Source organism: Rattus norvegicus, chromosome 18 (assembly GCF_021556685.1).
Source record: "Rattus norvegicus strain SHRSP/BbbUtx chromosome 18, alternate assembly SHRSP_T2T, whole genome shotgun sequence".
NCBI lineage: Eukaryota > Metazoa > Chordata > Mammalia > Rodentia > Muridae > Rattus > Rattus norvegicus.
In genome coordinates, this window is record NC_141551.1 from 13,809,872 (window position 1) to 13,837,750 (window position 27,879).

General features: G+C 37.9%; 1 protein-coding gene across 1 annotated transcript in view; it reads left to right on the forward strand.

Moving 5' to 3' along the window:
* LOC147999684 (putative Polycomb group protein ASXL3) overlaps positions 1–14,894 on the forward strand; it is a 47,761-nt gene extending 32,867 nt beyond the window's left edge. Inside the window, exon 3 of the mRNA XM_087593607.1 lies at positions 14,707–14,894. Coding sequence (XP_087449733.1) covers positions 14,707–14,827 — 121 coding nt within the window. The 3' untranslated portion in view covers positions 14,828–14,894. The remainder of the gene's footprint in view (positions 1–14,706) is intronic.
* The last annotated feature ends 12,985 nt before the right edge of the window (positions 14,895–27,879 follow it).

Sequence of the window (27,879 nt, forward strand, 5' to 3'; positions counted from 1 at the left end):
GCGAGGAGGGAGGCTGCCGTGGTTGATCGTCTATAAAGCCAGCTCTGCTTTGAACGGCCTCAGACATGCATTTCATGTTTTCGTTTATTTCTTCTACTTCTTTCCATCATTGCTTTTCTGTGACCTGTGATCTGCCCACGTGTTTCTGTCCAACCCTCCCTTGATTTCTAGCTTTAGTTTGGCTGTTAAAGCAAACCTATGTAGACACTGAATGAGTTTGGAACCCTCTTGTACTTTACGTGTGTTCCTGTAGGGAGCAGGTGCTGACATTTATTTTATCTGCTTAATGAACCGTTTTGCTACTTTTGAAGTTCTTAGATGTTTCCAAATATTTAATGTAGCTGAACAAATGAAGTGTAGCTGTATGTATTTTTCTTAGGTAAAGTTTACAAATTCCATCATCAGAAGGTCAACCTTGGGTGATTAATTCTTGTTATTTATTAACGATCTATTCCCATGAAATACAAACAGGTTAGTTATGCTTGATAGAGTTCAGGGAAGTGACCCTGGGCTTCCGATGCTTCTATGGTGCTCTAAGGGTGACAAGTAACGCTAACCTTCCCTGCACAGTCCACCACTGTCCCAGGCATTTTAAGGAAAGTGTCCGCAGGGTCTCTCCCATATCCCAAGTACTTAATGAAGAACATTCAGGTAAAGCACAATGAACCCTTTCCTTTCTCTGAGCCAGGCTCCTCCCTGCAAGTGTTCTAGCTGGACTGCAGTTTTGCATTGGGGTTTTCATCAAGCCTCATGAGCTCCTTAAGGGCAAAGAGAGTACCCAGCTCTCCTGGCACTCAGAAGATCCTCAGTGAACAGTTGTTGAGTAAATAGTTGTCTTCCCCAAGATGTTTATTTACTGGCTCCCGGTGACGACTTTGGCTTATAGTCAGCACTCGGAGCTTCTTGCAAAGCAGCATGCTGTGGTTCAGTTCCACTCAATATTGTTTTGAAATCCAAAAGCGACTGCCTAGTCTGCAGCAACCCCATTCAGTGGGTGTGCATACTGACAGTCTGTAGATGACCTGTGAACAAGGGAACCACTCATCTGTGCCTTATCGTGAGAACCACTGGTTTAAACGTGTAATTTAAACAAAATCCTAAAGCCAGCTATTCTGACACAACTAATGTGGCTATTAGAATAGGTTTAACAAGGAAATGGTGTTACCTTGACACTTGTGACATTTTTATCTGACTTTTTCTCTCCTTAAGCAATAGTTGAAATTGCATACTTTATATAGTCATGATAAAAGAAACACAGATTTTTGTATGTCATCTCCATATTATTTATGAAATATGTAGACCGCGATTAGATTCTAACTGGAGAAGCCAGAATGAAATACTCCACATGTGAGTATTTTTTTTAAATCTGCACATAATGAGTTGCCATACTGTTGTTGGAAGTTGGTAATGTGACCAATCACAGTACAGTTTCTGGAGAGGATGTCATTGGTAACCTCTACTCTCCCTTTATACACTGCTACGAAGGAATTTATCAGTATCATTTTGTTTTATAAAGCATCTGGTCCATCTGTGCTTATGTTTTCCTGATTCTGATGATGCCTAAACATCAGGTCTTTCAGGCCTATGGGTTGTCACAATCGATCAGTCACAATTGTTTGGAAGGCTGTTCAGATGGTCGGTCTTAGAATCAAATAGTCATGCTGATTGAATAGAGGGGACTGTGGACACATTTTGCCACGCTGTGTGTGGATGGATATTTGATACTCTGTGGGCTCCTCAGCTGGGCTTTGCCAGGTCATCAGGATAGGAGGCTGATGGGTTCTCATCCACAGTCAGAGATCACATTTGTATCCAACCCTCATGTTTGGTAAGGTCGCAGACTATCTTGCTGCTGGTTTTCTGTATTTGACTGGCTGATTCAGACATTGCTTCTGTAGGAGGAAAACTAAGATAGTTTTGGTACCTCAGGATGTGTCTTGTCCTGTTTCATGGACTTTTAAAGATGATTCTTAATCAATAAATAAATGTTCTATTAGCACAACATAGCCAGGAGCTGCAAGGTCATGGATTTAGGCTTGTCACATAAGAGCTAAAAAAGAAAAGAAAAGAAAAGAAAAGAAGAGAAAAGCAAAGCAACCATTCACCATGTTCTGGGCATCACTGTCTTAAGATACCAGTAATTAATGTGATATGGGCTACAATGTATTTTTTATACAATTTAGAGAGTAGGTAAATTATTTCTAATAAGGATAGTAGGATTATAAAGTTTATACACAATAATATAGACATATATGTGTACTCACACACCCATATAGACCCATAAACCCATCCACACATCTTCCCAAACACACACACATACACTCCCACACAAAGAAAATATTAACTCAGTGTCTTGAGGGTTAGAGGCAGGGCAGTACTCATAGATATGTTTTTACAGTGCTGTAGATGTACATGCCTTACTATATAAAAACGTGTTAAAGATTTCATCAAAATTTTTCCAAATAGCAGCCTGTAATTACATGTCCCAGTAGGGACACTTACACAACTTCCTAAACAATATCTATTTGTTCAGTGTTACTCAGGAAGCAGACACATTCTAGAATTTGCAATGTGAAATATTCCTTTGACAAAGCAAGGTTTTGTAATTATTCTAACATGTACGAGGATCCTCTTATCGCCACTAATCATTCTCTGAATAAATTTGTTTTTACCTCCTCTTTTCAATGTATTTTATGTTTTTCTGTCTGTGAGTCTTAGTGATGATATGTGGAAATTGGGATCTCCACTTTAAACTGTGGCTTATTAAAGATTTTGCATTTTTAAAGGATAAACTGTCAGAAATTCAATTACCACATTTAGTGACGAACGATGAAGTCTTTTGACATTGCTCTCGGTGAGATTTACGTTGCTAATTAGCAGTTTAGAAGGTAATTCTTCCTGGGTGCTGAAACGTTTTGTCTAGAGATAAGAAACACAAATAATTTCTATTGCAAAATCAATTCTTATCTTCAGTGTCCACGTTAGCAGTTTCCCCTTCGTGCTGAAATGGCGGTACAGTTTGTTTGTGTCGGAGCATTCTTGGAGTTACAGTGTGAGTGCACAGTGTCAGCCCCACCATTTGTCAACATCTAATTCTGTCATCGTGGAGAGGCTGTGCACAGTCAGCCACTGAGAGAGGGATGTGTATGACAATGGCATGATTAGACAGAAACACAGCCCAATTTGCATACGGTAATGTGTGTGCACTTGTGTATAGGCAAGCGTTTAGAATAATCTACCTCTCGGTTGGTGTGTAATTTCTCGTACTCATTGCTCAAACCTGACATTTGCAGGAGAGTGATCTTAGACCTTCTCCCACCCTACGCCAGGCTGCCTCCTGAGGCCTCCTTGCTACCTGGTCACACCTTCCTTTCAGTATTCTACCTTTTCCCACTATCCAAATACTTATTTTTGATATAGATTATTGTACCATTTTCTTATCTAGACACCAGATCCCAGAAAACACCTTTTCAAATGTATTTTTCCTTCCAACAGTTATAGTCCTCTGTAGTAGCATTTCGTAGCTGATGCTACAAATTATTCCAGGGTCAGTATGGTAGTTTGTGAGTCAATGAATTAAAAGGACTAAGTCATATTCTGTGGTAATTACATGAAGTTAGGTTCAGCACTTTCTTTCTTTCTTTTTTTTTTTTTTGGTTCTTTTTTTCGGAGCTGGGGACCGAACCCAGGGCCTTGCGCTTCCTAGGCAAGCTCTCTACCACTGAGCTAAATCCCCAACCCTAGCACTTTATTTCTAATGGTATGTTATTGAAATAAATCCATGGCATTCTGAAACATAGAGCTTATTCATGAAAGAAGAAAGCATATTTTATATTTTACAAGTAAGTAAAAAATTGAATTTTGAAAGTTTATATACATATTATATATGTATATTACATATAACAAAAATATGTATATTACATACAACATATATATGTATATTACATATAACATATACATGTTGATTTCCCATTCAATTTAACGTTTGGTTGACATTTTATGTTTATGCATGAATTAATTTTCTATTAATTTATAGATTATCCATATATAATATAGACTAGGTCTGCAACTTAAACATGGATATCACTAATTATTTTAATATGACTATAGTCTGTCAAATAAACTTAAAAAATTTGCGTAGTGAGAGAATAATTAAAAAGATTCTTTAAATTTCAATTACACTTGTTTACTTATTTATTGTGTGTATGTGCGTGTGCACACATGTGCACACGCACTTACACACGTGTACATGCTCGTGCCACGGTGTGCATGTGGAGTAGAGAGCAACTTGCTGGAATTAATTTTCTCTTCCCACCAGGCAGGACCCAGAGACCAAACTTAGGTCCTTAGGGTTGGCAGCAATTGCTTTTACAGCCATCACTAAGCCCTTTCACTAGCCCTTGAAATGATTCCCAAGAGAGACATATTACATATTATTGGTAAAACAGTTTTCAAGTTAACACACAATTATGTGGAATGATTCTCCGTATGCTCAGAGCTTTTCTGAATAATTCTAACCAAGCTCAACTTGGGGACTTGGGAAGCCTTCAGAGCATGCATCTCATATTGCTACTACAGGTAATCATTTATCTTTTACTATGTAATTTCCTCCAGTGTTTCTTTAAATTTACAAGATAGGGTTCGAGGTCAGGAGAACCTTGGCCTACATAATGAGGACATAATATATATTATATACGTTATATATGTATATATATTCATAAAGTTCAGTGTGTTCATGAATGTTCGTGTATGACATGTGTTCATCTCTGTATATGTGTGTGAGTGTGTATATATGGTAAATGTATTTTTGTGTATAGCATGGGTTCATGCATGTATATATGTGTCACATATGTGAATGTGTATATGAGACACGTGAGCATATGTGTGTATGCATATATACATTCATATATGTGTATATATATTCACTGTTTATGTGTGCATATGTGTGATGTGTATGTGTTACTTCTGCACACTCACATGTTCTTCTGTCATTTTTCACACTGGTGCCATGTAGTTAGCCTTACGTACCTGTCAGAGGCTATGCTGCACATTGATGCAGTAAGTTTTCAGAGAAACTTTTCCTATTCCAAGATTAAGATACATCCAGACGAATTCTGAGTTGCTGTTGCTGCCAAGTCCCAAGTTGGAGTCTGGCGATCTCTTTTCTGGAGACTTCTACATCTTATATTTCCCTGCTTTTTGCTGGTTTTCACCTGGTCTTTCTTCATGAAAGCCACAAAGAAAGCCACATCATCTTCAGGTACTTTTGACAAAGATAACTCCCAACCCTATCAGATCAGAACTCCACCATCATGTGTCCTTAGTGCCCTCATAGAGGTGAAGTCACGCCGAGGTCTAAGGGTTCCTCCTATGAATTTCTGGGAGGCAGAAACATTCAATCAGTAACAATGATTCAGAAACATTCAATCAGTAACATCTCCAGAATCTCTGAGACACAGTATGACTGTTTCCGAGGGCTTGATTATCTAGCTTGCTTTACAAGGAATCCATAACCACGTGTTCAAGCATAATGCTGCCTCTCCATCGAATGCACTTTGAATGTGTGTATTCTTGTGTTATTCCTAACATGCCAACCAATGAAATACTCAGCTTAAGGTTTGCATTCAAGTATAATATGTATATTTAAATGATACGAATTGATTTGGATTTTATTTGAAGCTTTTGGTAAAAAATAGCTATGGTGACTGCCTACAACCCCGAAGGCATCAATATCCACTAAGCTGTGCAATTACAGCTACGAAATGGCCATTGCTTAATACATCGTTTTATTCTGTCAAGCTTTCGTTCTCCATTCTTCCAAGTAATTGAACAAAAAAAGGTAATTTAAGTGATTTCAGCTTTACCAAGATCTAGGTATAATTTACTCCAGAAACACTGAATACCCTATAAATATTTCAGTGCAGAAATAGAACCAGAAATGGAAGTAAAATTACTCTGTTCATGAGCCTTTCCAAGTATCCTGTTCAGGAAAAAAATCTGTAGGAAAGAGATGACATTTACCTGGGATATCTTATTTAATTCTTTTGTAAGGGTGTTTTTGTCTTCATCTCTCATTTCATCACTTGCATTCTTAACTGTCACATGTCAAGAGGAGTTTCAGTTTTGCTTCAGTGTTTTGAACTTGATGGTACAATTCAAATGCAAAACACTTGGTATGCTGACATACAGACTTCTTTTTAGCATTGATTTGTTTTTACAGGCAATAAAAAGGAAGAGAATTTTGTGGAGCAATGATTTCTAAAAGCTACAGTAAATGAATTCTAATAAGTCTTAGTCTTTTAAGTAACAAAGACTATCATATACTTTCTCCTACATAATTAAGCAACATCAAATTGATACTTGTTGTCTAGAGTTCTGTCACAAGTTCAGGACATTAACAAATACATGCCTATCTGTGTGTGTGTGTGTGTGTGTGTGTTTGCGTGTGCGTGTTTGTGTGTGTGTGTTTGTGTGTGTATATTTTGTGTGTGTGTTTGTGTGTATTTGTGTGTGTGTACTTTTGTGTGTGTGTTTGCATGTGCGTGTTTGTGTGTGTGTGTGTGTGTGTGTGTGTGTGTGTGTGTGTGTGTAGTACATGTAATGGAGTCCGAAGTTTCATATGTACTTTCATGGCTCCTCAAGTTGCAACTAATGCCCCTGCTCCCCATGGAGCTTCTTAGTCTGTGGTTATGTGTGGCTATAGTGCTTAGACGTAAGACTGGAAGGATATCATGAGAGAACAGAGGAACTTCACGGGGGAAAAGAAATTCACTGAGATCATCAGACAAGATGATTCAAATGAGAGTAGTCTTTACTTTAAATGCCCATAATTTGAGGATATTTTAAGACAAAGATTGGTTCTGTTCACATGTTTTAGGCTATTGCTCTGTTCTCAAGCCTGTAATGGTTGTTGTGGTAAACAGATGAGCAAAATTATGGTCTATTCTTTGAAAGTGATCAGTATGAGTTTTCTTTGTAAAGAAACCTCTTCTTTCCAGGCAAATCTGAAACACAGTGCATACTACCTTTTAAGTTTTTATGTTTGGGAACTTTAAATTTTAAAGTCTTCATAAATATCTGATATTCCAACATACCAATAAGCATTATCTAACTACTGCATTTATCTGGTCATTAAGAGAAGGGACTCCCATGTTTGTATCCATTGTTTGTTTTGGCATAAGACTAAGATAGTTCTTTTTATGTAGCTGTTGCAAGAAAATTAATGTTAGGCTTTCAATAATGAAATGGATATTAACATTTATTGGGCTTTCCTGTTATGCCTAATGCTAAGAACATTTTACAACCATTATTAATCACTTCTTAAAGTAAGCTGTGATTGGGCAGATAGACTGCAACTTCCCATTTTGGCAGTAAAGAACTGGAAGCAGATGAAGAAAGTTGAGACCCCTCATTCAGTATCAAGTAGGTTTGAAGGTCCTAGGCTTTGATTCACAGACTCATTCCTTTAACCCTTTTAGACACTTGGAGCCCAAATGTAGTTCGGTTTTTTTGAAAAAATAGATCTGGGATATGACTTTTCCCAGTGGATAAGTGCTGGACATGTAGTAGTGAATACTAGAAGTCAGATTCTCAGAAATATATAAGGCAGACAGGGACAGCAGCCTACCTGTATGTAACTCTAGAGTTTAGGAGGTGGAGACAGGACCCATGGCCTAGCTGGCTAGGTAGACTGGACAAATATGTGAGCTCCAGGTTCATCAAGACCCTGCCTCAGGAAATAAAGTAGAGAACAATTGAGGAAGAGATGGGCTGTCAACCTTTCAGAACACCATACACACTTTTGTAAGTACACCGACATAGACGTGTATCCACATATGCAAATTCCCGTGCATGTATGCACACAACACCACATACATGTTCACATGTTGTCAATGATTTGATTTGATTTTGCACACACACACACACAAACATACACACACACAATTCTATTACACATATACATATATATCATACATACATACATATACATACTACATGTACATGTACATATACCATCCTTCGAAGCTTTTTAATGCCTTGTATATGTTGGATTATATGTAGTAAAGATATTTATCACTAATTTTGAAGTCTTGCTTGAAATAAGCATGTTCAGATAAGGTAATGGCTTCATTATTAGTATGATAGATGGGTGGGGGATGGACAGTAAATAGTTCATATAGATTTGGAGGATGCACAAGATGTGGGCATTTGCTAAATACCATTCTTGATGTAGGTGAAGGTATTGACTTGCACTGGAGATCTGGGCTACAGTATCAGTACGTATTTAAGGTATAACTTCTTACTGTTTTAGAAAAATAAGACTACAAAGGTGTACCATGTGCTTTGGATAGTGAGAAATCTAGAACTCTGTAAAACAGTCACATATCTTAGAATTGTTTCTAGGGAATGGGCAAAGCCTGGTTGCTAACAAAATGTATATATAATGTACAAACTGATTTTGGGTGATTGTAGTCTGTATTCTTGTTGGGGAAAATGAACGAAAAGGATGATGCTCATTTGAACCACATGTAAGTGGAGGTAGGGAGGGTCAGTTCTTACGTTTTCTTTCAGGGATGAGGATAGGAAAAGAAAAGAAGTCCCAAGTGAATACATGGGTATGCTCTTAGAAGTGACACCACTGCCTTCTTTAGGACAATGGCTTATTCAAAAAATCACCTGAACTAGGACCATTTGCCAATGTCCCTGCTGCCACCCATTTCCTTTCTGTGGTTATCTAGGATTCATGCCTGTGTTGTTCGTTACCATTCTTCCATAAATTACAGCCATTTGTGTAATGAATTGTGTTCAGTTTGCTCTCCAATGTGTGCTCATTGAAGGTGACTTGCTAGCTACTAGAAATAGAATAACAGCATTCACTAAGAGTCACTGAAACAGATTGTTGCTAATGAGTAGTCAAAGAGAGTGGCTCAAATCTGAAGCTGTTCTCTGCTGGAGCTGGCACTGAAGGTCTTTTTGGAATTCCCAACCCCCTCCTTCTAAGAAGGGAAATAATGAGTCAGGAACACAGAAGTCCTGTTAGGAGTTACTAACTTCATTATTACTGCTCACTTTTGATTTCGATTTTTGGCTTTTGCTGTGTATGTTTGAGGGTCTTTTGTTTGTTTGTTGTTTTCTTTAGTTTTGTTCTGTTCTTTGGATGAGTCCACGCTGGCTTCAAGCTTGATCTATAGCCAAGACTCACCTTGCATTCCTGTTCCTTCTGCATCTCTAGCCCAAATGCTCAGGTTAGCAGGCGTGTGCCACCACTCCTGACTTCTTGGTCTCAACTGAAGCCCAACTGTGGTATTGGATATGTTAGCTTGACTACTGAGATTAATATTAAATTACTGTCTTCTAGAATACCATATTATAAAAACAGTTATAATATTCCATTTTCAGCATCTCATAAGGTACCTTATATGATAGGGGAATTGTCCAATACTTTTTAATAATGTGCAAAACAGAGAAGAGATTTTGAAAAATAATCTCTCAGAGGCATTTATGAACAACCTGAAATAACAGTTGCCTAAAATTTAAAGCCCACTCTTCTCTGGTCACCTACTCAAGTAATGTCTAACTTTTCTAAAGAAAAAGCTCTCCCACCCCCCCGAGAATGTAGGGAAGACTGGTTCTGGATAAATGAGGGAGTTATGTCTCCGTATGAGAGAGGGTAATAGGACTTATTTCTACAGAAGACCATTTCCTGAGGTCAGCACTTTTACAACTTAATGTGAGCACAACCTCCCCTTTAGTCACATCATTCAAAGTCCCTCTGCTGCAGGGTAAGCTAAGCTGTGAGAAGATTTTCACTTGGAATTATAGTGTTTTGTTTCTTGTCTTGGCATATCATATAGCCTTTGGCGCTTGTGTTTACAGACAAGTAAACTTGGCCTTGTAAAAAGTATATGCTGTGTCTCACCTAACAAAACGGGTGAATGTTTGATTTTTCTCCTCACCTCAAATAGAGTATGAGGCCATTCTACAAAAGCTCAATAGTAGAGACAGGGGAGAACCATTCAAGGAAGAAAAGACAGATGTCTTATTTAAGCTCTGGTTGGACAGAGGTGTCCTTCTCATGTTTTGCTTCCACTGATGGTTTCCGCTGACAAGCCACATTGACCTGTAGCTCATTGGATTGACCTCCAGCTGTACATGCTTGTGAAGTAGCTGGCAGGAGATAAGATAAAAGATGTAGCATTGAAAATTTATATGTGTAACTAAAATTCTTGGGTTCGCCTTTGTGGGTTCTTCCTTGGCTTGAATATCTTACCCAAGGAAAGTCCAGAATAGATGTGGATGGTCCTATGTTTCCTCCATGGGCTGTTTAGAGAGTCAGATGAACTCAACCAGGGTCAGTGAGTCTACCAGATGGAAAGAACATTTTTCTGACCATCCTTAGTCCATTATTTTTTCGAGGACAAATGAAAGATACACAATCTCACATGAGGATAGGATACATGGGGCAAGGGACAGAACATTGACCTGCAGTGCAATGGAATCAAAGGGTTCTATTGCACACATATTTTTCTTTTTCTCAACAAACCTGTTTGTGATTTTTATGTATTCATGTTTTAAAAAATTGCGCTATTATTTTATTTAACTTGTATCTCCTCCTTATTGGTATATAAACAAACTGAAGACCAATTACATATTAGATCAATTACTACATAATTAGATATAATTATATTAAAATGTTACATGTTCATGATATGGCATGAAGAGCCTGAAAGGTGAATGGGAATTTTTCACCTAGGGACAGCTGAAGCAAAATGATTTATCAGGCTTTCCTAGTAGCTATAATCATTTGATTCTTCTAGTGAGTGGATTTTTAGTTTTCAACGTGGAATGAGATAGATTGTGTGTGTGTGTGTGTGTGTGTGTGTGTGTGTGTGTGTGTGTGTGAAATCTGATTAAGCTTAAGTTCAGCTTCATTTAAGGCTATCAAATCTCACTTATATCTAATTTATCATACTCTGTTTAGTTCATCGGTTATACAATAGTTATATATATTCACTATAAATTAAAATTTGAAAATAAATTTCAAAGCATATTCTAAAGGTGCATTTGTATTTAGTTATTACTCTTCAATAGTTTTTCATATGTTTTGAAAATTGGGAACAACCAAAGGACTTCTGACTGTTTTAAACTCTAAGCCAATGCATAGGCTTCTTATGCTATTGTGGGCTATTATGACAAATGGCTTAGTCACATTTAAATTCACTTCTCAGATTAACATCTACAGAGGAAATCCATGGAGCAATGAGATGGATAGCTCTGTTCTTTCCAACGCCGAGGCAGCCAGGTCCTTGCATCGTCTCTTTCCCTTTTGTGCACTTCTCTTGTAATGCCAATGGTCTGAAAGGACCTACAGCTGAAAATGCGACATCCCCTTAAAGGCATGTTCTGGAGGCATGTATCCATTGTCCCTATGCCCCATGAGCCTGATGCACATTTTTATTGACCTAAAAGGGAAGCTAGTGGGTATATTTTGGTGCACTGAGGAGGAGGATAGGTGTGTTTCCAGATAAAAATGATTAAAAGGAGAGGAGGGAGTCTTAAGGAAGGATCCTAATGTGGGAAAAGCTCCAGGTGTTCTTACAGTTTATTTTTCATTCAAAGTTACTTCTTGGGTTTGATTTATATTTGACACATCAAACTTTTTACATTTAAAAAGTCACCATTACATGTTATGTGCACTTCAATCTCTTTTAGGTCTGTCTGACTTTACTTGGCTTGTGAGAGTCTTTTCTCTCTCCACCTTCAGGGCCCAATTCAGATGTGACGTTTTCTGCCACTAGCCTCCATTTATCATTTTATCTCTGCTATGTGATGTGTGTGTTCCTTTGCTGTGCTGTCTAATAAGCTCTCACATTTCCCATGTTGTAATAGGACTGCCATTTCACTCATGGAGAAATTTATGTCTCATTGATTTTTCTTTCTCCTGTGGTTCCCTTCATATAATAGGCTGATGAAATTTTCTGATTGACTGAATAGAAATGTGAATTCTAGCTCTATTTTTTGCTTCAAACATAATGTGTTATCCTAGATAAGTCACTCAGTATTTTTCTCTTGTCTTTTCAGTAAAATAGGCTAAATTCAACTTTATTTGCATCATAAGGCTGTTACAGAGATAAAGTAATTTGGAAAACCTTGGAAAATGTGCCGCCAAGTTTTAGATGTTTAGTACAGAAAATTTCACTGTTGGCTGCTTTGTTTCTAACTTGGAATCTGTTAATCATGATGGAATGGGGTCCAACTTGTATTCTGAAATAATATGCAGTAGCATTTTGGCAGCAAATGCCTCAAATTTCAAAAAGAAGCATAATAATTTATACTCTTATTTTATATAAAATTTTGTTAGAATTTAAAAGGGGGTGCTATTTAGTTTATATTCTTAATTAAGATTCCACAACATTTGAAACAACTGTTTCTTCATGGAGCAGAAGCCAAGTCTTTGAATTCTAGGAGAAGGGATTTTCCTGACTTATGTACTTAATGACAAGTACATCTTTCATTGAGCCAGAGTCATCCAAGTTTTGTTAGAGATTTGGTCATAAAGCTTTAAGCATAAAAAATGAAATTTAGGAGGATAGATTTCAAGAGAACAAGAACACCATCATAGGAAGTCTACCTCTAGATGTGTAAGGAGCCTTTACTTGGTAAATCTGTCCCGTTACTTGTGTCCTGTCATTGTGTCTCACATGTTAATACTCATTGAGTACTCAAAACGTGTTAAGGGTTTTCCTTGATACTGAAGTAGATTTATTGCCCTGTAAGCTGCACGTAACACAGAATATGTTTTAGTTATGAGTAGTGCCTTTTAAAGTTTTTGATAGTTGCATAGATCTAATGTTTTGACTGGCTGTTGTGGCCATAATATTATAATTCCTGTTTGCCATTTAACATCCAGGTTGTCACCTCCTCTGGGAGGTCTTTTCCACAGGACATTGGCAGAAATTAATTTCCCTCTTTTCTGTCCAATGAGAAGTCTTTAAAGTGCTGCTGTTATTATTTTTATTTGCACGTCTTTCTAAACCCAGTTATGAATTTCTAGAAAGCCGTTGACACACCCTTTCATGTTTGCAGTTCTTTTTATTCCCAGATCATGGGCTCATTACAGCAGACACTTATCTGATGAAATAACTATTTCTTGTAGACACCAATAACAAATGTCTACCTATGAGATGGTCAGAACCTTGGTTTGTGCAGTCAGGGATCAGTGACAAGTCAGACAGAGGATGTACAATGTGAGTGACATATTGCTAAATTCCCATTTTATTGAACATTTTAATTACGCCACTAATAGATTATCCCTTTATTTATATATCCCTATGAATTTAAAATAATATTTTCTGATTTTTTTTCTGTCTAGAGGAGTCAGTAATTCTTCACATGACTCTTAGTGAAAAACATACCAAGTTCTACGAGATGTGATGAAGTTTCTGAAGACCATGTAGAAAAACATAATGAGTATTATGTTTGGTAGAAATCTCAGGTCCAGATATGTCTAAAAGATCTCTGGATGTTTGACATACGGGATAAACGAGCTGTGAGGAAACACAGATGAGGTGGGCAGCAGAGGCAATATAGTAGATGGTCATTTTAAAGCTCTTTTACTTTCCTGTAAACTGAATATTACAAGAATGAGATGAGCATGGCCAGTAGAGGAAGTGAAGTAGAGACAGAGAGGCAGGATTCTATTAGCTTTAAATGGAATTGTTTATAACAGACAGTTCGTATATTGCAGTTTGCTTTTGTTAAGGAAAAAAAAACCCTGTAGTGTAAGTACATAGACATTGAAGCTGAGGTGATTCAAATCATTTAAGTTTATTCTGAATATATCCTAGGAGCATAGAGCTTGGCAAAATTTTGTGGTGGGATTGAAACTCATAGGTAGTTAGTCGTTAGCATTGCATGATTCTATGCCAGAGGACATGCTGGAAAGGAGACAGTCTTCCTTCTGTCTTTCAGCAAAGGACCCAAGAAAATATGATTAGCCAACTCTCTGGCTAATCCTTGAGAATCCACACAGTGTCTTCATATTGTCTCAGAGAAATTTATTCAGTAGGGAGAAAAAATGATTTTGCTTTCGTTTTAGCTCTTTTCCCTTTTTAAGATGTAATAGGTGTTGGTGTAACCATCAGTCATTTATGCCTCTGAAGCTGTTTCTCAGTCTAAGATTCTGAGCCCCGTGCCCGTAAGTCTAAAGTCTTCACAGTGGACAGTCTAGGTGTGCCATTGAAACAGAGGTTGCTAGATTTATTAAAGAGTTGCTCGCGAGGTGAGACTCAGGGCAAGTCAAGAGATGCTCAGTGAAAAATGGAGCCTCAAGAGTTAGTCTGCCATAGCTATTTCCTGGGAAAGCTAAGACTTCTTAAATCTACAAGCATAGTTTGACCCTGTTTAATGAGTTTAGAAGGTCAGGCTTGGAAACCTACATTGTGTTTTCTCTCTTCCCTTCAGGACAAAGTATGTTCCATTTGGGATCGCCTCAAGAACCTTACCAGGCAGCACCAGGTCTTCCTGGGCTTATTGCTTCCCTTCTACCGGAAAGAACCTTTCCTTGAATGTTCATATCTCCACCCTGAACAGGCGATACATAGAGATGGGTTTAGTGGCTATAAAGAAATATGACAAAGTAGAAGAGTGGTTTGTGGGAGTTGTACTATATATACACATATATAATATTTTCCAGTCTGGTTTCAGACCCCGGCATGGCTTGGAGACAGCGTTGGTGTGTATGAAGGCTCTTCCTGGAATGAAGGATTTGGGACACCTTTCCATGATGATTGTATTAGAGCCTCAGCTGCTTTCGTGGTGGTCATGAGGTGATGCTGAACCGAATGCTTGAACTAGCAGGAGTGGCTGGGATTGCATTGGAGTGGTTCCGTTCATTCCTTCCGGGTAGGTACCAGGTAGCATTGTGGGTGAAATGGACATTGAGGGACTTCCTGTATGGAACCCCACAACAGTCACTCACTTCCCCTGTTTATATTTAGTGGACATGAGAGAGTCACAGGATGCCCAGAGGCCAGGTGGTGTGAGCTGAGTGATTGGGTCAAAGGTGATGAGAGAGATTCCTCAACATAACTCACTCATATCTGTCATTTCTGCTTCTCCAGTGTGACAATTGCAAACTAGTGTGGAAACTCAGAAAGTGGGCTGAGTTGGGAAGTGAAAATATGAAAGGCTATAGAGTGCTTTTTAATATCTCTGCTTGAATTACATCTGTCAACTGTGGCCATATGCTATACACGAATTTATCTAATCATGAAAATCCTTCTGTGGTATTAGGCAGAAATGTTTATTTTTCTCCCTGGAATATCTCCAAATCTTCTTCCCTGTGAATAGTGACTACACGACCACGGTCTTCTTTGTACAAGTTGTAGTCTGCTCACTCCCTGTTTGTTTAGGACTCTTTGAAGGATACTCTTTGAAGCCTTGTTACATTAATGATTACCTTTGAGGCCAACGGTGCATGTATTGTTTTTGTCTTCACCAAAAGCATATTATGATTCTGGCTGTTATACCAAGAACCAAATTGGATTGTACCTTTAAGGTATATTGAACCATGCATCCTGCCTCTAATATTCCTTGTGCTGCTTAAGCACTGTAAGTTTTTTTTTTTAAAGAACGTGCTAGAATGTTTTGCATATTAGATATGTTCCTTAGAAACTCGGTGCTTCTCCTTGGTTGTTTTTATGCACATATTGTTTTAGTTATCTTCATGCAGAGGATGACATGTGTGTTGAGTGTTGAACATCAGGAAGTTCAGGTGGAGACCTGAAAGGAAACACAGATGTGTGTGTCTGTAAATATCGTTAGAGCCGCTGGTTGAATGTCAGCCTGGCGAAAGAGCAGGAAACGCACATTTGTGCAGTGATCAGTGTCTAGAGGAGGGCCAAGCACTTTCTCCTTTTTTCGTTCATTAAATCCTCACAGAAGCTTGGAGGAGATGTGTGCTGTTTCTTCGTTTTACAGATGAGGAAGTTGAAGATAAGCAAAGTTAGGTATGTGGCCCGAGTTCTCAGAATTTCACTAGGAAGAGATGTTATGTGAGCCTTGGCTTGTTTTTACATCACAATAGGCTACACTCTAACGTTAGATTTTGGTCCCCAGAGAGGGGGACAAAGAAGAAAAACATGCCTATTAGGAGGCAAGAACAAACCATGGAGGAAACAGGAGACGCAGGAATGCGCTAGCTTACTGTTTATTTTTGAAAACTTACGGCGCTTGCTTAAAACTCCCTTTGGACAAGCCCTGACAAAAGGAAGCATTTTAGGGTCAGCAAATGTTTCCCCAGTGAGAGGAACAGGTTTAGAATTTGGATTTTGATGGCTTTGCTCTGACACTTGTTCACCGTGTGTTATTGAAAATGAAGTAATGATACCTTAGGTTGCAGCTTAGGAAACTAATAATCAATGTGTAAGTCACTATTCAAGCAAATCAGTGCTTGAAGGCAAACACCAGGCTATTACAGTTTATAATAGTTTTTTTTAAAATATATATCTGCACATTTTTCCCATGCAGAGATATGTAGAACAAAGTGTAGAGAATTTGGGTATTCTGTTTGCGGATGTTATGATAGTTCTCTTCATCTCCGTGAAGTGTGGAGCCCATCACGTGGTTTTGATGTGACTGAGTAGCTCTCACCATCAAAATGGATTCACCAACCCCCTCACTTGATAAAACCAGATCTGATACAGCCCGGGACTTAAACGCTGTCATTTGGCAATAGGAGGTCCGTTTATTTAAGTGGTCGTAGTTCGCCGCTTACAATATGTTGCTACTGCCCATGCTACTGGCACCTGAGGGTGCATTTGATTCACCCACAAACCTCTGTAAACTGAGGCCTGCTCAGCACCCACAGTGTCTTGGCAACCTAGGAAGTGGTTTTAGAGATGGACACAGCACCTTGAGATATCCTGACTTAGCTATGGTGAAACATTGATTTCGTGGATGTGGGTGGCAAGCACATAAAGGAACTATTTCCTGAGAGCTTAACTAATGGGGCAGTGTGAAGGCTCTGGAATATTAACTCATGTTCAGTGAGTACAGTGGACCTTTCTGTACTTAATGTCTGACAACAGTCAGAAGCAGGGATACCCCAAGTCCTAGTGTTTAGGAAGATTACAAGATCAAGGCTGATTGGAGCACTTCTACATTTACATGAGGTAGTATTCGAGAACAGCTATTCTCTCAGTTGCCCTTGGTCATTGAAGTGGAAGTGCGGGTTTGCAGTGGTTTTTCTTGAACTTTGCCCTCAGCTAGTCATTCTCTTGCTTCCTACCCATTCTCTCCCTCATCCTGGCTGGAGTGAGTTGTCCTCTTGAGAAATTCTTTGTGAACCTGGTTGGAATGATATTGCTGTCAAATTCAGTATTCAAAGGTTTGTTTTATGCAAAACTGCATTTCTCTTCAAGAAGTTATCAAAATACATATTCTCCCAAGGAAGATATTATTGTAAAGCGAAGTTTGTTTACACACACACACACACACACACACACACACTTTTGCCTACACAATTACACATACACTTATACACACACGTACGTGTGCACACCTGCACATGTACATACATAATTATACATACACCATTATACATACATACATACACACAGACACACATGCCACAATGACTATATATACTTTTTAAGTATTTGATTTGATCATTTCCTCACTCTTCTTTGTCTTACTGGGCACCCATTCTCCACCTCTGAAATAAGACTGTTGCTGTTGGTTTGTGTCAAAGTCCCTGCAGGCGACTTCTGTCTCTCCCGTATCCTTTTCGAAGATGGTGTACTTAAGCAAAAGTCATGCGAACTATACCTGCTTTAGACCTGAACTTAGTTGCTGTGTTTATGTGTTACATACTAAGCTTGGGAAGGGAAGGAACACTTGAATTCACGTGACTTTGTATTAATACTTCCTTCTCAAAAGGGAGATTTTATGAGAAGCCTTACCCTGAATTTAAGACTTGTATAAAATAGTTTGTCTTTTTATTATATAATTCTATTCAAATTTTACAGATGTATTTTATACCAGCATAATGCTATGACACTTAAATTTCATCAAACATTTTATTAAGGCATGTTTATTAAATATGCTCATATGTCTAATAAAAATTACATCAGTAAACAAAGTAGCTTGAAAATAATTGGTCATAAAAAGAAAAAGCTAGCTTAAATCATCGTTATGCACACCAGTCTTAAACAGCAATGGCTGTTCTAATTATTTTTAGCTGTTTCCTTTATCAAACATTTAAAGGTAAAATTTTTCTCATAGCCAGCAAAATTCTGAGCTGAGTTCTCTTGACATTCTGCTGATGAAGGAATTTTAGATGAGGACAGCCAGAGAGAGAATGCTAGGAGGAAACAGATGGGAAGAAATGGACAGGGGAGTGCCTCTCTTTCTCTTAGAGCTTGGAAGAGCCATGGCAAATGATATATTCTTATTGAACTATTGTACTAGTGGGTTTGACGTTGGCAAAGAGGTAGCTATGGTAGAAAATTCAGATACCAGGCAATCATACATTGGTGAAGAATTATGAGAATTATAAGACCTTCCTTGAAAGGGGAATAACCTTTAATGGCTGTGAAGTACAAACAGAAGGAAAACATCCCAAAGCTTCTTCTTATGCATTTGTATATGAAGAATTGCAGTAAATGTCAATTTATTCATGAGTAAGACATATTAGTAATATGTTAAATGTGTTAGAAGAAATTATTAAGATAATAAGGAAGAGCATAATGACCATAAAACTTCCTAGCACAGACACATGCACCAAGATGGGCTAATGTATAAAACACAGGAGTAAACACGTATGTGGATCACCATGTCATCTTATTACTACTACTAAACATAAAACAAAGCCATCCTTGGTGATTTTTGTTGGTTTATGTGTTTAATTAGTTAATCCATTAATTAATCAGATTAATTATTCTATTTGTGCACTTTTATCTCCTAATGATACTCCTAGCCATTCAGTTGTTATTGGTAAAGGTGGAAACAAACTAATTCTTTTTAAAACTTCTTGGCACTTTTCACAGAAGGATCTTTACATAACCCATATCCTTATGATTTATTTCATATCTACAAATATATTTTAAGAACATTAGATTGGTTATAAAAAAAAGATAGAGAGATCTCAACCATCACATATTTCCATAGTGCATACATTTGGATGTCCACCGGTGTCGTCAGTGGGACCATTCAACTGCACGCAGAGATCATTTAGAAAGATTAGCAAGAACGGTAATAGCGGGCCTCGCTGGTATTTTGTTTTTGCCGTTGTTTAGCAGATATGAAACCCTGAGGTTGGCATTTTAAAAGTTCCCCTAAAATTCTCATGTATAGAAGAATTGAAGACTACTGGGTAAGAAAGAAGCAGATAACAAATCAACAGTTTAACATTTAATTTATGGTCCTTTTAGAGCAGTATCAGAAAGTTATAAAAGTTAAATATTCTTGGGCAGTGTAACTTTAAAATGGGAGAAAGCAAAGTAGGCTAGAAGAAAATCTGCAAAATGCAAAGTTTAAGATATTCGAGGCACTGTGATCTGGGGTGATTTCTCTCTTGTATCCATGGGCAAATGTTTAGCGACAGGCTTGCATTATTTTCAATAGCAAAATTATATTAAGATCTTACTGGCAAGATCTTGGTTACTTCGTATGCATAGGTAATTTGAGATCATGTACTTTGTTATGTATATTTAATAATGTTTAATGAAATCTTTATATCATTTCCCCCTTTCTTTGATGTCAGGAATACTTGAAATTTGTGTTTTGAAGTTTGGAATATAATTAATGCAAGTGAATAATTTTTCTCCTTTTTCCTCTCTCTGAGGTGCCTCAGGTGTCCCCATCTTAAATGTCTTCTGTATGTTGATGTCCAAGTGTTACTCTCCAATCCCAACATGAACTCTGATGTGTGTATATGAATTCTGTTTGCCTGTCCTTAAAGTACAGAAGTAATTCCCCATTGCCTAAAGACTTCCTCTTCAGTGTTGTCCACCTTAATTAAGGATATGGCAGTTTTCCTACAAGACTGGAAACAATGCTAAATCTCACCCCAGCCATTACATGCATTTATACTGCAGTTTACCTGAAGTCCTGGAAACAATCCCAAATTTCAGCTCAGCGTTTACCTTGTCGGTGCCTTTTATGTTTGGCTGGAGAGAGAACCCAGGGCCTCACCCTTGCTAGGAGTGCACCGTGGCACAGAGCGAAATGGATAGAAACTATCCACAAGTTCTTCGAGTTGTCCTCCACATCTCTGCCCTCACGCATCTCCACCATGGTTGCGGTGGTGAAATTCTTTCCCATCTGTAAGCGTTCTGATCCTACGGGTTCCTCGTTGATCTGTCTTCTTGGTTTATCTAAGTTGAAGTTTGACTTCATGCTGAAATCCCGTCATGTACACTGTCATCTTCTGCAATGAGAGGAGGCTGATTTTTTAAATGATTATATTGTGTTAGCTGGGCATGGTGGATCATATCTTTTCTCCCACCCCTTGGAAGGCAGACACATCTATGAGTTCAAGACACCCTGGTCTATAAAGTAAATTTCAGGACAGGCAGGGATATACAGAAAAAAACCTGCCTTGAAAGAAAAACAAAATAAAACAAAACAAAAAGAGTATACCATGTTTTCCTGAGCCCCCCGTAGTTGGCTTGGTTCTCAGCACTATATCAAAGTGCTTCATGGGGTGTTCTGTCCTGCCCATTAGTTTCTCCTTCATGTTTTCCACCTATTTGGTGGAAAACATTCCCACCCTTTATCAGATCAGCATAGGCTTAAAGATTGGTACTAGCCATCATTGGCTAAGTACTTTTGTTAGAAGGTAGTTTCCAAAATTTTTAATGGACACATCAAATAAAAAACTCAACTTTTGAAATTTGTTTCTGAAAGAGAGCTATATAATAACCATCAGTTGTGTACAAGTTTCCTTTTCACTGTGTGAATGGATAAAATAACATGCAAACTAAGTATGCTATATTATTTTACTGTTTTAGTGTTCTATGGTAAACACTTAAAGTGTTACACAGTATGTCTACTTTTATAAGATATTTTTAGAAACATCTAAGATTCTATTACTTATTAAACCCCCAAAGTAAGACATTTCTTTCGGAAAGTCTTCCAGACACAGCAAAAAGACAAGCCTGTCATAAAGCAATGACTAGAAGAGATGCCTATTCCCTAGTATTGATTGATTTATGGATTTCAATAAAAAGATGTAGTGCTCACTGCTCCTCGTACAATGTGTGGGATTTATTCTTGGGGTGGGGGGTTGTGAAGTGTTGAGAAGACTTTTTAGTTGTTTATAAGAAAGTACTTAAATACTTCCCATGGCAATAAATACTTATTTCTTGTATAAAATAATCATTAAAAATAAAATCAAGGGAGAATATATGATATGATTTAAGGAAAAATGTGAATAGCAATAAAAATCCCTTTTTTCTATTTTGAAAATGATTAGATACTTCTATACTAAGGAAAAAACTAACTTGTTATCCACACGTGGAGATGGTTTCACACTTGCTTCTGATTCATTAAAGAAATTCCAATAGAAAGAGTTGATTTCTCTTTGAATTCCTTCCTTTTCTCCTCAGAGGCAACCAATATCAAAGCTTTACTAAGTATTATTATACTGTAGACTCCATATTTTACTGTGATTACCTAAATAAATATTTATCTATATTCATAGCTATATGTACTAAACATTTAGATCATTTATAATGTTTTTCCTGTAAGTACTATCTCTCAGTGAAAATAAGATTTTTTTTCTGGAGCTTATATGGAAATATAAGATTGTCGATCTACAGAACATGTAGAGAGATTCTTCACTGGATATTGCCAAATGTTTTTCCAAATTAGGTTATACCAGCTTATATTCTTAGACGAATATTTCACAAAGCCATGTCTGGATAGCCTCAGCCAATTCTTGGAATCACGAAGCTTCCAAATTTGTTCTTCTCTATAAATTGTGAAATGTTAGTTTATCAACATTTCCTGAATGTGCGAGGAGCATAGAGAATCGTTAATAGAGTCAGATTGCCAGCAGCAGCAGAGTAGTGTCAGAGCGGCCAGAAGCTATCACTGTCAGATCAGCGTAAGCTGTATAGCCGGTGGTGGGTAGGAAGATCATGATGGACAGGAGAAGCCATTAGTGCTAACAAAGAACACTGACACGAGAGAAACATACAGTCAAATACCCAGTTAGAATCCACTCTGAAAAGCTGGCAGTGTACCAATTCCAGATTGATTTAAAACCTTAGCTATAAATGGATTAGGGGATCTCTAAGCACTGGTTGAGCTCCTGAGATCACTCCGTGGGTGAAGACACTTCCAACTAACACTAATCACCTGAGTTCAGCTCCCAGGGCTACCACGGTGGAAAGAGAAAATCCCACTCTTACCAATCACTTTCTGTCTTCCACACTTGCTTAATGGTACACAGTCACACGCACACACATACCTACGCCAAAGAAGTTAAAAGTAAATGCAGTAAAATAATTGAAAACACCGTACACCTATGTTCTTTTTATGTGACAGATGAGGAAGTGACAGGTTGGGTGAAGTTATCTTGTCTCAGGCTTTCTCTTATTCAGATAAAGATGTAAGCAGGACAATTTTGCTTCATTTAACATAGCATCCCATGGTTCATCTTCAACATTTGGTGCAGGGGATTCTGGGAACTTAATTTTCTTCCCTCTTCTCCTTCTAGGATTGGTTTCACTTTGCTCTGGCTATCTTTATTCTCTGAGCTCCAAGGAGGCTAAGCATACACGAATTACTTGGTTTTTTTGTGTCTCCATTGCTAATATTCCAACTGAAAATTACTTATGTTGTCTCTATATTTGTATATTAATGTTGCAAAAAGTATGCAAAACTCCCAACCACTATAACAACAGGGGTGGTTTCATCCTGCTAGCTTTCCCGGTGGGGAAACCGAGACTGGTTTTATTGATGGCTATGCTGGAATCATTAATAAGGAGAAGGGAGTCAACCTTCTAGATACCAAGCAGACTAGGGTAAATATGTTATGCTCGCGCGCATGGCAGCCCTTTCTTTTAGGCTCCTTATGGGGTTTTCAGACTGATTGGAAGTGATGAGGCCATGAGCGTGAGCTGTATAAACAGTTTTGGAAGACAACACACAAGAAAGAAATGAAGCTTTGAGACCGTCCTAGAGGAAACGGGATCTCCTTGGAGCACAAAATTGTTTCTATGTGTGTGGTAGTTAGACTCTCCGTTAGAATTTGTATTTTGAAGGCAGAAATTAAGCATTGTTAATGTAAGTGATGATTCCCAACAAATGGCTTCCCCTGGGCCAAACCATAGTCTTGAGAGCCATAGTCTCATGGCAACCCCCTGAGCATAGTTGAGCCACTGGGGAGGTAGAAGCTGAGATGGGTGCCAAGTACATCCTAAGAGACTCAATCATGAGCGCACTTGGTAGTTCCTCTGTAGGGAAGGGAAAGTCATCAATTAACAAAATCAGTCTCTGGTCGCTATGGCTGTAGGAGGAGAAAGATTGCTTGGTTAAGTGTGTCGGACAAATTGAAATAGGAGGTGCTAAAATCAGGGAGGACATTTAGAGACAATGGAATGCTGCTCTTGTGAGTGAGGGACAGAGTGAATCAGAGTGTGTGAAAGTAAAGAATGTGGATTTAAGATGAGCTTTAGTAAGGCTTCCTACACAAGAAAGGAATGGAATAATTTGAGGTGCTTTAGTTAAGGGAGGCGAGAGAAGGAACCAGCAGGACGCAGGAGAAAGGTGTTTTCCCTGCACAGTGTGTCTTCTGTGAAGGAAATTCTGAAAACATGCCATTCTCAGTTTTGAATAGGTACATTTTTCAGCTACCCAAAGTTCGTAGCTATATCTTTTGATTTTTAAAATCTGTACAGGAAGAATCATCACATTGCATCATGTTTTGCGATAAAATAGATGCTTTAGGGACTAGAAAGATGGCTCACTGACTAAGGAATGTAGAGATGGCTAAAAGGTTAAGGCTGGGGAGATGGCTCCACTTGCTGCCCTTGCAGAAGACCCAGCACATACATGGAGGTTTAGAACTATACCAAACGTTAGAACCAGTGGGTCTTCCATTGTCCTTTGGTCTCCACAGGCACTAGGTACACATGTAGTGTATACGCGTACTTGCAGGTAAAACATCCATACACATAGAATTTTAAAATGCATCTTTGAAAAATAGATGTTTTACATGCTTTTAAAAAGACTATTATTTTGGCAATACAGCTAAATATTTCTTTTATTGTATGGGTAAATACCACTACAAAGTTAAAATGTATTTTCCTGCAACTTTGATATGTACTGTTGATTTATTTGGTTAATTTGGATGAGGGAACATAAAAAGTTGTTTTCTCTAACACCATTTTTGCAGTATTTTTGAATCATGGCTTAGTATAGCATAGATGGACGTGGGACTGTTGCAGTGTTTACCATTTGTCACATGGTATAAAAGGCTGAGAGTTATGGGTGGAGCACAATATGTGCTTACAGTTTGCAATGACACCAATCTATCATGTGGGGCTTAATGTCTGCCCGCTGGTGTATAGAATTCAGTATTTTATTTTCCCAACATCAATTTTTGGAAATCTGTATTTGGGAATATGTCCTTTGGCCTGCTGTGGATAGGGAATGGGGGAATGGTACAAACTGTCCATGGATTGACTGTAGCTGCATTTGTATTAAGGGCAGTCATCCCTTTGGAATACACTAAAAGCAGTATTTAAATTCCAAATGATTTTCCTCTGGTTTGAAACATGCCTCAAGGCTGCCTCTCTCTCGAGTCCCCTGTCCTTTCATATGTACTCAGAAAATTCATCTCAGCTCAGCATACATTTCTATTATGTGCAAAGCACTGTCAGAGTGTAAATTTATTTGAGGATTAGCTTGACTTATATAGGGTTTGTGTAAATGTTTGTTCAATGAATAGAATTTTTTTCTTTAATGATCTAGTTCTACAGAGACATCTCAATTATGGGTCTGGATTCTCCACTCTGTTTTCCCTAAGCCTTTCGTTCCCTAACGTTCATGACTAGCATTACCTGAGGAAGACAAGCAACCGTTACCTACTACAGACCAGCTCTTTATAAGATCCGAAACCAACCATTTCCTAAGGTTAAGCGAAGACAAGCTCAGAAAACTTAACATCTACAGAATGTGGCTTTTGTTTGTGTCTTTCATTTCTCCTTTTAGTATTCAGGGGAAGGGGTAGTTCTGTGGTTTGAGCACCAGACAGTTCAGAGAGCATGGGCCTGGGAATGAAGTCAGAATTTGGTCTGGTACTTGGCTGTTATTTGATATCTTTCTTAGTGTTCAGGCTTCAGTCACAGCTGTAAGGCTGAGATTTGTGCTAACACTCTATGGTGACTGTAAGGAATATGGAGAATAATTTCAAAGGCCTAGACCAGCTATTGATACTCTGAATATATGATGGTAATAATAATAGACACCCATTGCTATCTTTCTCCTCATTTAATTTCTATATTACATAGTACAAGCTATTCACCAAGTTCCCCACGTGCAGGTGTTACCTTAATTTTTACTATGAGGTAAAAAAAATAGAAATTAAATAGAGCTTTCCCTAGCCAAGTTTTACATGAGTTCTGAAATATCAATTTCTTTCCACATTGATATTATTTGACCATCAAACAGTTGCTTACTTTTAGTAGTAATGGTAGTATATGAAGTAAATAGCCCATCTAGCCCTTGAATACTTACAACTCACCAGCATAGTTCTCTAGTACATCTATGTTTTAGCTCAACCCCAGAGGAGTCCTTCTGATACAGTAACTTTTGTCATTCCCATTCTGTATTTGAAGGACCTACGTCATGATAGTCCAACTAAATATGATACACTTAGCCAATAGTCTAACCTCAGTTGTACCTCAATGACCACCTCTGGAGTCTTCTTACTTTTTATGTTTGACTACTTTTTGTAGTAGTCCTGGTGCCATGGCAGTGGGTATCAGTGTGTGAGACATTTACCACTATCAATTTGCCCTTGTGGCATATACCCTACAAAATGTCTGCAATTGGCAGGAACAGCCTTGCCTTACGTTAGGGGTACTCTTTGAAATTTATATAATGAACTATATCTTTATATTTAGAATGAATCTAGAAGACTTCTTGCTGCCCATATAGATACTAAGTTAAACTAGTAGATAAACTCTTGTCCTTCCACAGAAGAGTTTACTTTCCTCGATGACCTATCAGCATAGTAAGGATCTCTGTGAATTTCTGCAGTCCGTCAGCCAGTGACTTACAGGCTTTATAAAGTGGAGAAAATTCTAGCCTCTAAGAATACTAAGGTACTAAGAAGAACAAAGCTGCTAAGGAGACATCTCTCCATACAAGTCAATGGGCCATCAGAGCTGTGCGTTAAATGCTTAAATCTGAAATGTCTTCTTAAAATGTATGCATTAAGTCGGAACACAATTAAGTCATGCCATTTCATAATTACCTTTTGCCATAGTAGCTGTAGTTGATAAAGGAGCATTAAGTCTACATTCGTAACTTTCCCTTAGAGATATAATAAATACTGAAAGTCACGGAAGAGCTGGAAATGTAACTCCAGTGGTGGACTCCTTGCCTAACATGCACAGAGCTCTGGGCTTGATGTCTTGCACTGAAAAATTATGATGTAGATATGTTCCCATATAAATTTACAACATGTCCTCCTTTCAGCCGTGTCCTATTTGAGTCACTTTGGTTTCTATTTATTTTATACTTTTCTGAATTCCAGTCTTGTTATTCCCCACCTCAGACTCCACTGAGCTCTCTGGAGACTTCCTTCCACAAATCATGTAGATTCTGTTCTCAAAATCCAAATATCGGGGTGATTGCAGTCCTGTGAAATGCACATTCCGGTGGTGTTGTTCATCTGTCATGGCCTAGGTGTTTTACATGCATAGATTAGTCACATACTGTATTCAGGGGTATCTAGTTTTGAAGGTATTTCAGTCTTTACTGGCAGTAATATTTCATAGTAGCAAGTTAATGTGCTCTTGATTTTCTGGGGTGATTTCAATCATCTACGTTACTGATGTATCACCAGCGTGCCCTGTGTTAGTCAGGGTGCCTACAAGGCAACTCTTTCACTGGCAATGTGACCAATTCTTCTCCATTGGCAGGCCCACGCCTGGCAAGCATACACATCGCCAAAATAACCAAAGATGCATTATTTGTCCTTTAACATTTCAAGAATATGATTTGTAAAATATAACACAGTAAACTGTACACTTTCTGAGCAGAAACATTTCAGTTTTCACCTCGTAAGCCAAAAGAACCCTTATCTATGTTTAAACCCATGACATGTATCAACAGAAATCATATCATTTATTCTTAAAAAATGTTCTTTACAAAGTGAAGATATTTTCTCAAACCTTACAGTAGAAATATTTGTAAGAAGTTATTAATAATTCCTTTCTGAAGGGAGAGTGAGCATATAATTATTTATATTAATAGCACTCAGCATAGTTTCTCTCTAATAAGCGTGCTGCATAATTGCTTATTAAACTTCTTAAGTTTTTAGATTTACATTGCATAGCATTAATTTTTAATAGTCATATATTTGAAAAATGAGATTTAAAAAATTTACCGAAAGCTGATTCTACCATTTTATCAAAAACCACATTAATGTAATAAAATAGTTTAGGATTTGTGTGACTTAAATATTCTGTAGAAATAGTGTTTTTCTGTGTGAAGGGATGGACACCTGTGATTGAGATAGTCTTTGTCAGATCTGTGAATATTCTTTCAATCACATTTCCCAGCATCCTTCCTGGTTTTTAACATTACTTAAATAGACAAGCTGTCCATTTATAGCACTCAGAATTGACTGTTAGTAAA